Source organism: Hydra vulgaris, chromosome 10 (assembly GCF_038396675.1).
Source record: "Hydra vulgaris chromosome 10, alternate assembly HydraT2T_AEP".
Classification (NCBI taxonomy): Eukaryota; Metazoa; Cnidaria; class Hydrozoa; order Anthoathecata; family Hydridae; genus Hydra; species Hydra vulgaris.
In genome coordinates this window covers 22,641,986-22,660,287 of record NC_088929.1, presented here as the reverse complement: position 1 = coordinate 22,660,287, position 18,302 = coordinate 22,641,986, and the positions used below count along the sequence as shown (strand labels likewise).

Genomic DNA, 18,302 nt, shown 5'->3' with positions numbered 1-18,302 from the left:
ACTGTTGAATTTTTTATGAATTTGACAAGCTTTCGAGAATTTTTAAGCAAATCGTGATAACTAATTTCAGATTGTTCAATGTCGTCATCATTTAGCAAATCAAGGCAATCATCAAAGCAATCACTTTCATCAGATTCATCGCTATCAAAATAGTGTTCCTCAACGACATTGCTGAAATATATAAGCATTGTTATTGTATTCTTAAATCAAATTAAAATGATTTAATACATACTGTTAAATGTGTTACTTTTAAAAACACCCAAGATTTTACTTTCTTCTCTTTGAAAAACACAAGGAAAAACACAAACTTATCACCAATACGTAATATTTTTTAAACATAAAAAAGTCGTTAAAAAACAGTAAAAACAGTTCTGAAAAAACAGCTGTTTACTGTTTTTCATTTTTGACAAAAAAACAGCTGTTTTACTGTTACTGTTAAATAGTAATGAAAAACCCTAGTTACAAGCCCAAAATACAAATAAATAAAATATTATCAAATATATCAATTGTAAACAAAATTTAAAGGGACATCGCTGATCGCATAAATTAACATCCAAATTACCACAAAGTTACTTAAAATTAAAAGTCACAAAAAAATTTAAAATTCCTACACAAAGTAAACAACCTTGACATTAAAGAATTTGAAATCTGGTTATTTTTATTTTTAAAACCTATTCTAAAATCAAAATTTTGTTGTAAAAGTTGCTGGGTGCATGACTTTCTGCCGCCACTGTATATATATATATATATATATATATATATATATATATATATATATATATATATATATATATATATATATATATATATATATATATATACACACATACATACATACATACATACATACATACATACATACATACATACATACATACATACATACATACATACATACATATATACATGCATACATTCATACATACATACATACATACATACATACATACATACATACATACATACATACATACATACATAAATACATACATACATACATACATACATACTAACGGGTGATGCGGAAGTTATCAGACAAATCCTAATTTCATTATTTGAGCATAATAATTAGTTTTTGTGGTTTTATGCGTAGGCATAAACATTCTATAAAATATAAACTTTATTATTTGCAACACAATTATTTAAAATGAGGTTAAATGCAGCTGAACGAGAATCTTTTCGAAAGCGACTAAAAATGTTTTTTGTAAATGAACTTAATATTAAAAAAAAAATCGTAATTCATTTTGAAAAGGAAGGATTTGCTCGAAGTACAATATATGATAACCTAAAAAGACTTTAAACTGTTCAATATTTTCTGATAGAAAGCACCCTGGTCGTCCAATATCCTGGACTAGAGAAAAGAAAGCCGAATTAACAAGACTTGTCAACAATCGAAAAGGGGTCAGTCAGATAAAAATAGGTATTAAATTCGGTGTAAATCAATCGACAATTGGTCGTCAGTTTAAAAAAATGAATAATAAATATAGAAAACGTGAAAAAACTCTAAAATACACTATAGAACAACAAATAAAGGCAAAGAAAAGAAGCAGGAAACTAGTTAACCAACTCTATAACACAAAATCGCTTCTAGTCATCGATGACGAAAAATACTTTTGTTTTGCAGGGGACAACATGCCTGGAAATTCTGGATACTACACAAACAACAAAAAGACATGCCCAGAAAGTGTTCGTTTTATAGGAAAAGAGAAATTTGCAAAAAAATTATTAATGTTGATAGCCATATCTGACCGTGGTATGTCCGAGCCATTGTTTCGCACTTCCAAGGCTGTAGCGATCAATTCATCAATCTATATTAATGAATGTTTAGAAAAATTCATTTTATTGATTAGAAACTTGAAGATTCCCTCTGCTGTCAACAGGGTGGCATTTTTCTTGGAGAAATGTCTGCAAGAGCAACTCTAATTTGTTCATTGATTTTTAGACACTGTTGAATCATTGCCAAGAGGCTGTTCCATCTTGTTCGACAGTCCAAAATGAGAGCAACTTCTCGGCTGTGGTGTTTTTTAGCTTCTTCTTGGAGCACATCATTTTTGACTAGAGATTTTCTAAACAACTTAACAATCTTCCAAACTTTGATGATGACAGACTGGAAATGAACTTTGACCTTTGGGAGAGAAATGCTTTCATTGATTTCGTCATCAATGAATCTGGAATTTTCTTCGTTGTCCGAATCTGAATCTTCCTCCTCATCATTGTCGCTCTCCACTTTTTCCTTGTCCAAATTGTTGCTCTGATTTTTGTCATACAAAACTTCCTGAACGGCCAGATGAACCCCGTGAGTGTAGCAAGTTCGGTATGAACAATATTTTTAAACTTGACCATCATTGAAGCCCCGTCAGTGACAGAACAAACAATGCAATGAGCCAAGTTCAGTCTAAATTCATCCACTTTCTCTGAGACAATTTCTGCTGCTTTTTCTGCAGGGAAAGATCCGGAAACACATGTGAGTCCAAGGTTCCAGTGTTTGTTTTTCTGGTGAATGTTGATGATGAGAAATCTTCGGTTTTTCAGGGATGTGTATTCATTCAGAGTGATGGAAAAACGTTCTCCGGTCAACAACAATAAGTTTAGTTAATTTTTTAACTTAGCTTTAACACTGGCAGAATAGCTTTTCACCAGCTGAATGGCTTTTTTGCGGGTTTTTTGGGAAATCGTAGCCTTTTTCTGCCATTACCGACTGAATGAATGTGCTTTTGGTTAAAGCATTAAAACTAAATCCGTCCAAAACTGACAGTTTTGAAAGGACTTCACCAATTGACTCCTGAAAAAATGTTGAGATTTCAGGGGCTGTTTTGGCTGCAGGTTTTCTTGTTTCTTTCTTGTCTTGGGGCTATTTATCCCATGTTTTTGACCAAGATGGTACCACATCTGTATATGTATATATATATATATACATATACAGATGTGTGTATGTGTATATGTATATATATATATATATATATATATATATATATATATATATATATATATATATATATATATATGTATATGTATATATATATATATATGTATATGTATATATATATATGTAGATGTATATATCTATATGTATATATATATGTATATATATATATATATGTATTTATATGTATATATATATGTATATATATATATGTATATGTATATATCTATATGTATATATATATATATGTATATATATATATATGTATATATATATATATGTATATATATATATATATGTATTTATATGTTATATGTATGATAGGATTATGACTTATTTTCAACCCCATGCTCCTGTACTGTAGTTTGATGAACTTTTACCTAAATAGCAGGAAATAAACTATTATTTGCATATCTTTTGAAAAAAGTTTATCCCGCCACTGAAAAATCATTTTTTAACTACGCAAACGGGTTTTTATTGTCGTCATCATTGAAATTTATTTAAATTCAGTTAAATATTTTTATGAGTATATATTTTTTATTCAATGTATGTGCATCTTAAGAACTGTCTCAAAAATTTTTTATTTAGTTATACAAGGACATTTTATCTCCTTGTATAACTAAAGAATTTAAATTCAGTTAAATTTTTTATTAAAGCACTTAACTGAATTTAAATAAATTTCAATGATGACGGCAATAAAAACCGGTTTGCGTAGTTAAAAATTGATTTTTCAGTGGCGGGGTGAACTTTTGCAAAAGATATTTTCAAATGAATAGTTCATTTCCTGCTTTTTAGGTAAAAGTTCATCAAATTGCAGTACAGGAGCATGCAGTTGAAAATAAGTCATAAATGCATATATATGTGTGTGTATATATATATATATATATATATATATATATATATATATATATATATATATATATATATATATATATATATATATATATATATATATATATATATATAGTGGTTTTGTCATATATATATAGTGGTTTTGTCTGAAATATCGCCATAGTTGGGGGGGGAGGGGGTGGTGCTCAAGTATACAATAATGAGGATTTTGGTTTGGATAGGCAGCATATATTATGGTTATATTTTGTTTTTTCAATCTTTTTTTCTTTTTTTTTTGAAAAGAAAAATAGGTTACCTAAATTTTGAAATGTAGTTTTATTATATAATTTATATATATATATATATATATATATATATATATATATATATATATATATATATATATATATATATATATATATATATATATATATATATATGTATATATATATATATATATATATATATATATATATATATATATATGCACATGTAAAACCACAGATGTCACATTTTTCTCATTTTGAGAAAGATTAAAGTTAGTGTTTAGTGACATTAGGTATCTGTTTATTTATAATATATTTAATTAAAAAGAAATGTTAAAGTAAAAATTAAAAGTTATTTTAGTAAATGACATTTTAGTCATAACACAATATATAAATGTTTTTGTGCTAAATACAAGAAATATTGATTCACAGTGTACTTTTGAGAAAAGACACTCATTTTGGACATCTGTGATTTTTCCGTTGTAAATTCATCAAATCATAAACCACATTAGCATGTAACCTTTTAGAGCACTTATTGTTTTAAAAGTAGATGGTAACACATTGGAATATACAATCATAATGTACTAAGTGTGTGATGAAGTAATGAAGCCATATCCCCCCTCTTCCTCCATCCTTTTCACAAAAAAAATTCAAATAAAAATTTATATGAAAGTTTGTTTTTAACATTATACAAAATACCATTGCAACCTTATCTCTTCCCCAACCTCATCTATTTACCATAGATGACTCCATGATGTCTGTGTTCCATCACTCTATATCTAGTTTGTATAAACCATACAAAAACTTTAACTAGCCTTTTATATTACTCTAAGTGAAAAATAAATGAACAAACAACCAAGAAGGTGCAGCTTTGAAACTCTGCAAATTTCAGAAATTTTTCTTGTATCGTTTATATATAATATTGAATTGTTATGGCTTTTGTGAGATCGCCTTGAGACTCCCAAATGCAACAATCTATATCTATAGATTGTTGCATTTGGGAGTACAGAAGGAAAAAAATGATTCTTATCCCAACAAGTTCGTCACTTTTAATTATTTTTGACTTTTGCCCAACATTTGCGTGTTTTCAGAAAGTTAAAACGATTAATTTAATTACAAATTATTTGTTTTTTAAAAAAACAGCAAAAACGAAAATTTAATTGACCAGAATGTTTTTAAAACATTCTGAATGTTTTTAATAATATAAACAATGTTTTTATTTTTATTTCTTTTAATAAAATGTTTGTTTTTTTTTATTTTCTTAAATAAAATGTTTATAAATCTTTAATAAAATGACTACCTTATAGCCTGACTTGCAAAAAAGTGTTGTTACATCGACTGACAAATAGCCTGACTCGCAATGGAGTGTTGCTAATCGACTATCTTATAGCCTGACTCGCAAGGGAGTGCTGCTACATCGACTGAGGGTTTGGTTGGGGCAGGCAGTCTATCAAGTAGTAAAAAAAAAACTCTTGCATTTTAATTTTTACTTTTTGTCAAAAAAATACAGAAAAACATATATATATATGAATATATATATATATATATATATATATATATATATATATATATATATATATATATTCATATATATATATATATAAAAATATATATTCATATATATATATATTCATATATATATATGTGTGTGTGTGTGTGTGTATATATATAAATAAATATATATATAGTTTTTTTTTTAATGTTTTTCTGTGAACGTAATGTTGTTTACTTCATCCGACGTAATTTTCTTAAGGATAAAAGTTAGTCATGTGACTTACGCTTTTATTATCATTGGTTTAGTTATAAAAAACTTGGACAACTGTGTTTTTTACGCGGCAAACATTGGGCAACAATGGTTGTTTAAAGTTTCCCTTTTTTTTAAATGATCATAGAACCTTATAATATATATAAAAAAACTTATAAGTTTTTTTGTTATGAATTTTCAAATTAAAATAACTTAGTACTAAAATATCATAAAATTATATAAAACTTGAAATTTTCAAGAAGTGGACATCTACAGTTTTACCTGTGTGGTCTTCACATATAAATACGTTAAATATATGTATATATATATATATATATATATATATATATATATATATATATATATATATATATATATATAAACAGTATTGGACAAAACATTTGAAACCAACATCGAACAATGCTAAAAAGTGTTCCTAATTTTACATGTCTTAAAAACGAAAACAACTATACTACCACAGCAAACAGTTCAGGAGTCTGGAGTCATAGCATGCCATGACATGAGCAATCAGCTGACAGGTGACAACACACAGGCAGAATTTCGTTGACAAGTGCCATTTTGCAGCGGACAAAACAAGTGCAACTTTTTTGGTTTGTTTCATTTTCTTAAGTCTGGTCCGTGTCAACGTCACGAAATTTTTTAATAATTAAAGGAAGTATCCAGAAGTTTTCAGAAGCATGCAGAAGCTTCCAGAAGTTTCCAGAAAAAGCATCTGGTAGCATCCAGAAGTATCCAGAAACATTCAGAAGCATCCAGACGTATCCAGAAGCATCAAAAAGAAGCATCTAGAATCTTCCAGAACAGGTTCACACATGTTCATATTACTATATAAGAGACATGTAAATCGACGTGTAATTCAGTCAGTAATGGAAGTCAATCAGTCAGTATTGTCAAGACAGTTTATCGAAGTGAGTTTTATCAAAGTGTTTTATCGAAGAACATCAATACAAGAAGTGAAATACAACAAGTTTTTCATTACATCAATACAGTCCACATCCAACCAAGACGTTGTGTTCCACAGAGCATTATTGTATCATCACAAGGTAAATCTAACACGGTAAACCTTGAGAAGCGTGACTATTTATTTTTATTACTTTTATGACTTCAAGTGCAAAAATGGCTCCCGACAGTCTTGGATTGGAACTAAGAAAGAAAATTATTGGCGATTATGTAAGTGGAATGTCACAAAAAAGTATTTGTGATAAATATCGCGTGAAAAAATGGATCGTATCAAGACTATGTTCCAAATATCGTTCTACGGGGAAGTTGGCAGCAGATAACACAGGTGGAAGACCACTTTTAGAGAGGATCCTATGATTGTCAGATCTGTCAAGAAGGATCCCTGGATATCATCAGTCGAGATACAAAAGCAATTAGAGCTGCCTGTATTGGACCGAACAATCAGACGACGTGTTGGAGCCGGATTGTTTTCTCGACGCCCTGCAAAGAAACCGCTGATTTCACTTAAAAACTAGAAGAAAAGACTCCTGTTTGCTACATCTCATATTGACTGGAATGTGCAGAAATGATGAACTGTCCTGTTCAGTGATGAATCGAAGTTCAACATCATTGGGAGCGATGGCATTTGCCGTGTACGTCGACCGGCCGGAAAACGCCTCCATTTACGTTACTGCCATAAGACCGTGAAGCATGGTGGAGGCAATGTAATGGTCTGGGGGTGTTTTTCTGCTAACGGTCTAGGTCCAATACATCGAAACGATGGAATAATGGACCGTTTCATGTATAAAAATATCCTGAAAGATGTTATGTTACCTCATTCTGAATGGAATATGCCAATAAAATGGGTTTTTCAGCAAGAAAATGATCCGAAACACACTGCAAAAGTAGTCAAGCAGTGGTTTCAAGACAACCACCTATCGGTGATAGATTGGCCGCCTCAATCTCCGAATCTCAACCCTATCAAGAACCTGTGGGAGATCGTCAACTGCAGAATTAATCGTGAAGGTGTTCGTAATAAGGATCAACTGTTTGAACAAATCCAAAAGACCTGGGCAGCGATTCCACAAAGTTTCATTGATCACCTGATCGAATCTATGCCTCTAAGATGCAAGGCTGTGATCGACAACAAAGGATTCGGCACAAAATATTGATAGCGAAATACAGCTTGGTCAACATTTTGTCAAGTTGCACTTGTTTTGTCCAGAAGGAAATCAACTTTTTTTAATACTTTTAATTAATTTATTAATTTTCGTGTACAAATAATGAACTTTGTGATGAATAAAACTTGAAGAACTTTGTCTCTAAACAGTTACATAGTTATTTCTCTAAATTGAAAAATGCAGCACTTTTATATAAAGAAACTAAATTAGCATTATTTGGTTGCACTCATTTTGTCCGATACTGTATATATATATATATATATATATATATATATATATATATATATATATATATATATATATATATATATATATATATATATATATATATATATATATATATATATATATATATATATATATATATGTATATGTATATGTATATGTATATGTATATATATATATATGTATATGTATATATATATATATATATATATGTATATATACATATATATATATTTATGTGTTTGTGTATGTATATATATAAAAGTTTTCTTTGAAAATATTATCAAGAGGCTATTCAATCACGCTGTGCTGTGTTACGCTACACTAAACTTACTGATGCTCAATTGTTAGAAAGACTTCTTGATATTTGTGAAAAAGAAAAGGTTTATTTCTAATTTTTTTTTGTCATTAATTAATAATTATTAGATTATTTTTTATAAGTTTTTCTTGTATATTTTGTATGTATTTTTATACATTTTTCTTTTGTGTATATATATATATGTATTGTGTATAATGTATCTTTATACATTACACATATTTCTGTTGATGAATAATTTAACCTTTTTGAAGGTTTATACAAAGCAATAAATTCAATGCTTGAAATTTATTTTTCCAGTCATTTCTATTTGATAATGTCACTTATTATATTTACAGCTAGTAATAATGATGATAATATTAATAATCATGTTAATGATGATAATATTAGTAATCATGTTAATGATGATAATATTAGTAATAACGTTAATGATGATAATATTAGTAATAATGTTAATGATGATAATATTAGTAATTATGTTAATGATGATAATATTAGTAATAATGTTAGTGATGATAATATTGGTAATAATGTTAATGATGATAATATTAGTAATAATGTTAATGATGATAATATTAGTGATAATGATATTATTAATAGTAGTACTCTTATTGTTTATTAGCTGAGTGTGCATTTACTAAACAAGCTAAAAAAATTATGGTTTACATATTGTTATTTTTAAGCAAGTTTTTTGAACATTTAGGTAATAAAGACAGATGAAGGATTGGAAGCTATTGTTTTCACTGCTCAAGGAGATATGAGACAAGTAAATAAAATTTTCAAGTTATGCAAATATAAATTCAATAAATTTCATATTTCATAACAAGTTTCATATTCAGGTTTCCACTTTTTTGCTTTCTTTTTTACTTTCACACTTGTATTGTTTGGACCGGTCACACTTGTTGTTTAGTCAGGTCACACTTGTATTGTTTGAATGGTCACACTTGTGTTGTTTGAACAGATCACACCTGTGTTGTTTGGACAGGTTTCCATGATGTTATTCCTATAATTTAAATATGATATTATAGAGGAGTTAAAAAAAAATTTTTACAACCAAATGCACTTAGTGGCATTGACCTGTTTTACAAATCAGTACTGAGTATTTTTGTTGTAATATTACTACTAGGATAATTACCTTGCAAGGTTAACCAGATTCTAGTACTCTTACCCATAAATTAAAGTGGGCGTTTTGTGTCAGAGTTTTTCTTCTTCTAGGTTAGCTATCTTACCAGGATTATGGAACTCACCTACTCCAAATGATGTTAGTACTCCAATTGATGTTGTATACTCCAAATGATGTTGTATATAATTTAATATCAATTTATTGAGATTTAACTTAGTTTATAAAAATCAGCTAACAAATATTCAAATATTTTATTTATTATATATTATAAATGTTATATTTATTCAAATATTAGATATAAGAATATCTAAAGATCAATGTAATTTTTTTTTAATAATAAATTCTAGGTTTATTTATTTTTGTAGCTTTTGTCTTTTATCTTTAAAACTTCATGTTATAATTAGTGAATTTCAATAGATTCATTTATTATTATAATCAGTGAATTTCAATAGATTCATTTATTATTATAATCAGTGAATTTCAATAGATTCATTTATTATTATAATCAGTGAATTTCAATAGATTCATTTATTATTATAATCAGTGAATTTCAATAGATTCATTTATTATTATAATCAGTGAATTTCAATAGATTCATTTATTATTATAATCAGTGAATTTCAATAGATTCATTTATTATTCATGTTATAGTTAGAATTTTTTCAAGGTTCACAGAGAATTTATAATATAATGATTATTTTTTTTGAGGCTATTAACAATCTCCAATCGACGCATACTGGGTTTGGATTTATAAATCCTGAAAATGTTTTTAAGGTCAGTTTTTTGTTTGTTGCTTTATGTTTAATGACTGTTTTTACTTTTAGTAAATTTCAGGTAAAAATATGAAAGAATTATTTTATCAATTTTATATTTTTATTTTTTACTCAAAAATTTAGGATGCCTAATACAACCACCTCCACCGATTGTCAAAGGTTCTGACTCTTGTTCTTCGACTCCCAGCTGAGGGAAGTCACTTTCCAGCTGAGGAAAGTCACTTTTAAACCAAGCTGCATACAAGCCTATACCTTTTTTGCTTTATTTTTTTTTTTCTTGCACAATTTTCTTTTTTTTTTTCAATCCAAGTAGTTGTGTAGAAAGAGTTGATGTAAAAAGACTTTATACCATTATACCTTTTAACCATTTAACCTTCTTTTCTTAATCAAAGTGCTTAAATCTAAAATTAATCTTAATTAGAGTGTAATGCCCATCTTGAATTAATCTTAATTAGAGTGTAGAGTGCCCACTTCATCTTGAAGGATTCTTTCTCTTGCCTCCATCTTTCAAATTTATCTTACCTGCATTGTTTTCACAATAAAATTTCATATTAAAATTTACTTAAAAAAGTTTTCAAATAAAAATAACTTTTTAAAGAAATTATTACAGAGAATGTGTTTAGTGTAATTTAATGCTATCGCTATATCATTTATATGTATAATCAAATCAAATTTTTAATATTTGAGTTAATTTTAAGTAATTCTTCACAGTTAAAATTTTATTTATAAATTTTAATAAATACAAAAACATATCGTTGTTCATCATATTTATTAATAATAATAATAAAAATAAATTTCTATATTCAAAGGTAAATTTTTTTTTTTAAATATACAATTAATATACAATTTAGAGTTAATATACAATTTGCTGATATCAATTTTTAGTTAAAAATATTTTAAGTTTTTTTAAGTTTTTTCAAGAAATATTCTTGTCAAAGTCTGTCAAAGTATGTGTTTTAAAATTGTTGAGTTGGGAGAAGGGGAGAAGAAAGGGGTGTAGCCTCCTTTATAACTCATTTAATTTAATGTTTTGATATAATAGTGTAGCCCCTAGATTAACAAAAAATTGTATCTATTTACTGTATTTAAAAGTATATCTTTTTAGTTTATGTTAGTTTTTCATACTTAGGTGTGTGATGAACCACATCCAATTCTCATCAAAGAAATGTTAAATCACTGTATATTGTCAAATATTGATGAAGCTTATAAAGTCATGGCTCACTTATGGAGATTAGGTTATTCTGCTGTTGATATAATTACTGTTATTTTTCGAGTTTGTAAAAATCATGATATGGCAGAGTTTTTAAAACTTGAGTATATTAAAGTATGTATTTTTTTTTTATTATTATTTGTTCAAATTTTTACTTATTTTAATAGTTTGTAATAGTCTTGAATGAATTTTAGTACTTATGAAAGCGAAAGAATGTCATATTTTAATAAACCTAATTATTTGACTTGTTATACTTTAAAACATATTTTTATGCATATCAGCTCTAGATTTTTGTTTTAGTTTTTCATAGAGGAAGTTCTAAACAATAAAAATCTTTAATAAGTTTTGATTTGTCTATTATGTTTTTTCACAAAATTTCATTGAACACCTGTTAAGCTTATTTCAGATGAGCAGCCGTGGTGCTCGTCTGAAATGAGCTGTGGGCAAGTTTTGCAACATTGGCTAGAAAGGAGGCATTTAACTTTCTATTAAATGCTCTTCTGCAGTGCTCTGTGATAAGACCGTAAAGGCTTCTTGGGGCGTCTAATTTAAAAAAAAAGATTAGAGTTGTCTCAAAAGTATATGTTTTTGGAATATTTGATAAAATTAGTATAAAACCATAACTAAATCAATTATTGAGTTAATTGAACATATTTCTAACAATTGAAATGAAAATGTTGTCAGTAATAATGATGATCATTTTAACAATGTAGATGAAAATAATGTAGTCAATGTACCTTCAGCTTCATCGCTACTCTCAAAAATAATTATTCTAAGATAAGTATATTGTTGAAAGAAAAGCTTTGATTAGAAATTTTTAAAAAAACTTATGTTCTAGAACAAGTAACTAAGAAGAAAAACAGAAAAGATATTTCAAGTATTGTGAGGAAAGAAATAACTTATTTGACTCCTGTCTTGACAAAAAGTCTGTAACAGATTGGAGTTCACAGTGGCTTGTAAATTTTAACACCAACAAAACTCAGTTATTTACTGTAAACAACTATTGCAGTACTGTTGACATTCCTATATTAATGAATGGCAAACCTCTCACTGAGTCGTCTTCTTTACGTCTTCTTGGATTATCATTTACTACTGACCTTGGAAACCATATATACAATCAATTGCTAAAATAGCATCTGCTAACATAGCTTCTCTTTATCGTGCTTGCCATTTTCTCTCTCCTGATTTCATTCTCTACATCTACAAATCTTTTATTCGTCCCTTTATGGAATACTGATGTCATATTTAGGCTGATTCTTCTAATGATGCACTTTCTCTTCTAGACAAGGTCCAAAAACGCATTGTAAACATAGTTGGACCCGCTCTCTCTGCTGAGCTTGAGCCATGCACAATATGGCACTGTTAGTACTCCAATACTTTATGATACTCTGATACTTATCATTCCATTCAGCAACACCATCTGATCAACAACCTGCCATTTCAGTATTAAGATTCTGAACGAGCTCTGAGGCATGTTGTGCGAAGAATAATAATCTTTAAATTTTTAGGCATCAACTATGAAACCAGATGACAATGTTCATAGCATAACATGTGTTTCTTTAATCAAATGCTCATCAACTAATGTTCAGCATTTCTGAAGTATCGTAGGGTAGTATTGTTTTTGTTTGATGACTCAGAACCACCAGAACTAACTTTTAGCAAACACTCTAGGCTCTAAATTCATTTTTTTACTATTTTGATGGCACCATCAAAGAACTGGACAAATTATGAAACTACATTAATAGCCAACACAACTCAATAAAGTTTTCACTTAACGTCTCCAAACAAAGTGTAAAGTTTATGGACATTAAACTATTCAAGGACAAAAATGACAAACTGTACTCAAAACTATACTGAAAACCGACTGACACCATGACCCTACTCAACTTCTTCTCAAAAACACCAAAAACTAGACATAGCATACATATCTCCAAATGATAAAAAAAAACCCAAAAGACCTGCTCGGCAAACCAAAGGAAGCCACAAAAGAAAACAGCAGCAGCAAGAACTTACACATTTTACCCATCATTCTACCCTATGACTCTACAGGAGGACAAATACAAGACATTTTTAAAAAACACTGGAATATTATTGAAAATGACTCTTACCTACACCGCATTCTACCATACAAACTTCTGAGAGTATCCACTAACCACAAATCAATTAAGGACTTTTAAGGACACAGACAAGCCCCGCAACACACTGGTGCCAGAAGAACAATGATAGAAGTCTAACGGAAAGCATTTTACTCAAATGCTACATGTAATTTTTTTTAAATATAATACTCATGTTATACCTAAAAAGATGTGGTGCTCACCTTGTTTCTTCTGCCTGTTCTTTCTAAATACCTGGCCTTCTCCTAGTTCTGATTTTGTTCTCTTACATATGTCTTTAGACTACATCCCATTAGTCTCCAGCTAAACTAAGCCACCATAGCCCAACAGTATAAAGCTCAGCTCTTACAGCTCTCAGTTGTTACGCCCATAATCTGCAAGTTCAAAGCCTGTTAACCACTTTCCTTATCTTTTTTATCTTTCCATCCCGCAGCATGATAATCCACCCTGCAACTACACATAAACCCACCACAACCATCTAGATACCAAAGATAGCGAAAACACTACACAAACATAACATGCTAGGCAAGATACTCATTTTATGATAATACAGACAAAACAGCAACATATTAGCAAGATTCACGATTCTAACACAATGAAATATTGTGGCACAGCACATATAACGCATTTATAAACATTTATATAACATATTTTGGTAGATTATTCCAAAATGATTAAGTTCTGTTAGAAAGAAAATTAAATCTATTTACAGTTTTATTTCAATGACGTTCAATGGTTTATTATTTTCATAATAAACCATTTTATTTAAATTTTTTTTTTTTAATCATTTATTTACAATTACTTTTCTCTTCTTTTCATATCAGTAACTATCATTTAAATTAAAACTTGTTAAATAATTTTTTCTTTGTTAAAGTATGGTTGCTAACTTTTAACTTTTCCATTGTTTTTTAGGTATTTTTTCTTATAATAAGTTACTAAATAAAAATTATTGTATAATAATATTGTATTTTTTATTATCCAATAAAATTTTTAAATATTTTAAAAATTTTATATTTCTCTTTTTTAGTTGTATTTATTTTGTAAAAGTTTGACTCTCAATTTATTTGATTTCCAATTTTTTTTGACTCCCAGTTTTTATTGATCCAAATGGCATTGGCTAGAATTGATTTTAAGAGATCAATGTTTTTCCAAAATTAATCATTGATTATTTTTTTTAATCCATTATTCTAACAAATTTTTTTAAATATTCCTAGTCAGTTATATCATTGCAGAATTTTTTGTTAAGTAATAAATGATTTGTTGCTTTTTTAAGGAAATCGGTTATACACACATGAGAATAGCAGAAGGTGTCAACTCACTTTTACAAATGTCTGGTATGCTATCAAGACTTTGTCAAAAATCCATGAAGAAGTAATAAAAGAATTGTGATTGAAAATTTTTATGTTGTTATAGCAAAAAAAAAATGAAACATTTTAATAAACAATGGTGTTATAGATTTCTAAATATTTATTTAAAAATTGTTGTTTTTACATACTTATTTTTTTTCATCAATTTTTATAGATTTTATTATTTTTTTTGTTAATTTTTATAGATTTACTTTATTATTGTTATTATTATTTGTTTATTTTGGTTAATTTAACATGCTTTGTGTTAGTCATATAACTTATTACATACACACATGTAAAATAATCATCGCCAATGGTGGCGTTATATTCTGAAGTAAATAGTAATAATAATAGTATTATAATAATTATAATAAAAATATACGAGGGCCACATATAACACAGACATAAAGTTTTTTTTTTTTAATTTTCAATAATAATATTCTAAATTCTATATTTTTTGTTTATATTATATTATATTAGTAAAGACAACAAAATTATTTTTAGTTTGTGTCTGTTACTATTATTGTTGTTATTATTACTATAATTATTATACTATATATATATATATATATATATATATATATATATATATATATATATATATATATATATATAAAATATATAATAATGTGTATATATATATATAATGTATAATAATGTATTTATATATATATAATGTAATTATTATTGTTATAGTTATCTTTTTTGTTTGTTTGTTAATTATTCTCAGATATAAATAAAATGGCATCTCTTGAAGATTTAAAAAATGTATTGAAAGATACATTAAATCATCGTGGTGTACTTAATCAAATTCGAGCCCGTATTCGAGCAGAAGTGTTTAGTGCATTAGATGATAAAACAGTACCACCTCCAGTTCTATCCAATGAAAATCTACTTATAAATGAGCTTATTAGAGAATATTTAGAATTTAATAAATACAAATATACAGAAGCTGTACTGCTCTCTGAATCTGGACAGCCCAAAGAGCCTATAGATAGAGAGTTTCTTGCTAATGAGCTTCATATAAGGGAAGATAGTACTTCCTCAAAGTTACCCATTTTATATGGACTTATTTCATCGTTTCTCCAGCAAAAGCAGTATAAAGATGAGTTGCCTGTTCAAGATGTACCACAAAAACAACCAAACTATTTGAAATCATCTTTGAAAAAAAAATCAAATGAATTTTCAGAATGTTCTGAAGAAAATAGCTTAATCCATGGAAAAGGGCTGATTTTCCACTCCAAGAAATGAAAATAAAGAAGCTAAAACTGTTATGTTTTTTAAATTGTTTTTTTTTTAACTTTAAATTGTCATTTCTTTGTGTAACATATGCTTGCTGTTTAAAATATGCTTATGTTGTTAGAGAGTTTTTAAATATATTTATGTTGTTGGTGTTTAAAATCTGTTTGTGTTGTTAGTGATTTCTTGTTAAAAATATGCTTATGTTATTAGTGTTTTTTATTGTTTTGATAAAGTATATGTATAATACATTATTGTATAAATGATTATTTTCAATTTATAATTGATTATTTATAACTTAGTTAAAAGTTAAAGATTAATTAGACAATTTACTTTTTCCATATATATATGTTATAAAAAAGTTGTTTGTTTTTCCCTTCTTTTGCTTATGCAAGTTAAGCTTTACTTTTTATGTCAAAATTTATTTTCAAAACAAAATATATTTTATTTATATATATATATATATATATATATATATATATATATATATATATATATATATATATATATATATATATATATATATATATATATACGCTTTTAAAAATTGCCGTTGTTTTTAAAAAAAAGTTGAATCAATGGTTTAAAAAAAAGAGAATTTAGAGAATTTTTGAATTTCCTTTAATTGTTTGTTATTTTTTACTTTTGTTTTTTACTATTTAAGCTTTTCTTTCTTGTAAAATTAAGTTGCTTTTAGGGTTAATATAATTGTGTTAACCTTAAGTTATTATAATACTACATTTATTAATCATAAATTTCTGGGAACTTTACTGGCCACAAAACTAACTTATCATTACTTTAGTAATATTAGGCATCCTTAATTTAAACACAAACCTATTTACCAATTGCAGAGTTCCATTGTAAAGATAATCCCATGTATCAACAAGTTTAAGTTTGTATTACAAAATATAAACTTCTATATAATTTTTAATCAATTAATAATTTTAAACGCATAACTTAATAATCAATTCAATCCACACACAAGCAATTCTTTAAATTTGGATTTTTTATATTATAGATAATTTATTCAATCATAGTTGATTGGTTGATTAGTGTTAATGGAAAATCTTGCATTTCCACAATTTTATCATGAGTGCTACAGAAGAAACTGTTGTCTCAAAAGGTTTCAATGATTTGTCATCTATTAAATTGACATCCGTTCCAAGATGTGAGCAATTATGGTCGATTTTTTGTTATTTTATAGTTGTTTTAAGTTATCATTATGGTTTATTTTTTATTTTCAATCATTTTTAGAAATATTTTTTTAATATTATTAAATAAATATTAAATATTATTAAATAGATATTAACGTTGAAGATAAAAATCTTTATTAAAAAATAAATATAAAGTTTATATTTAATAAACAGTTTGTAAATATTGCATTTTATTAGCAGTAGAGGTGTGCGACCCAGTTTAAGCAGGTAATAAAACAAGGGTATCCTGGTACCCATTTTTCATTAGCAGAAGAGATGGCCAGTTTAAGCAGGTTACCCATTTTTTATTAGCAGTTAGGATGTGCGACCTAGTTTAAGCAGGGTACCCATTTTTGTGTAACTGGCTGAAAAGTCGCCAGTTTTATTTTAGTTTTTGAAATACTTCTGAGATCCTTGCAACACAAATTAATGTCAAGAATTGCCATTCTTGACATTAATTTGCGTTGCAAGTCAGGGCTGAGTATTTTTATCATGATTCTACTTCTTGGAAGAATACCATCCAAGTTTATGAGAGAAAGTGTTATAATTTTATCTCGTTGCTATGGATACTAAATTTCGGATAGCAAAAATCTAGTTTTGGTATTTGCAGATATTTTTACGAGTGCTATGTTTACCAAATTTTACATAATTACCAATATGAGGTCGCGCTTTTTAAAAATGTAAATATATTTTTTATTCAGTTGCTATGGATATCTAATTTTGCTTAGCAGCAACTAACTTTTATTAGTTGCATATGTTTTATTTGTGCTATGTACATATTGTACATATGTTCACTATTTAGCACCTGTTTTGTTATGAGATCTTTGCTCGTGAAAAGCAAAGCTTATTTAAGTTTAA

At 27.3% G+C, this 18,302-nt stretch overlaps 3 protein-coding genes across 4 annotated transcripts in view; all 3 read left to right on the top strand.

Moving 5' to 3' along the window:
* LOC100199898 (replication factor C subunit 2) overlaps nt 1–15,107 on the top strand; it is a 45,031-nt gene extending 29,924 nt beyond the window's left edge. Inside the window, exons 7-11 of the mRNA XM_065807535.1 lie at nt 8,419–8,513; nt 9,150–9,212; nt 10,278–10,343; nt 11,472–11,666; nt 14,940–15,107. Coding sequence (XP_065663607.1) covers nt 8,419–8,513; nt 9,150–9,212; nt 10,278–10,343; nt 11,472–11,666; nt 14,940–15,041 — 521 coding nt within the window. The 3' untranslated portion in view covers nt 15,042–15,107. The remainder of the gene's footprint in view (nt 1–8,418; nt 8,514–9,149; nt 9,213–10,277; nt 10,344–11,471; nt 11,667–14,939) is intronic.
* Nucleotides 15,108–15,712: 605 nt separating this feature from the next.
* Nucleotides 15,713–16,594, top strand: LOC100214774 (centrosomal protein 20). The gene has a single exon (XM_065807534.1). The coding sequence runs from the start codon at nt 15,754–15,756 to the stop codon at nt 16,261–16,263; it is 510 nt and encodes a 169-aa protein (XP_065663606.1). The 5' UTR covers nt 15,713–15,753; the 3' UTR covers nt 16,264–16,594.
* A 672-nt stretch (nt 16,595–17,266) lies between these two features.
* Nucleotides 17,267–18,302, top strand: part of LOC100197050 (2-(3-amino-3-carboxypropyl)histidine synthase subunit 1) — a 43,343-nt gene continuing 42,307 nt past the window's right edge. For both annotated transcript variants that reach the window (XM_065807531.1, XM_065807533.1), the window contains exon 1: nt 17,267–17,419. In XM_065807531.1, coding sequence (XP_065663603.1) covers nt 17,341–17,419 — 79 coding nt within the window. In that variant the 5' untranslated portion in view covers nt 17,267–17,340. The remainder of the gene's footprint in view (nt 17,420–18,302) is intronic.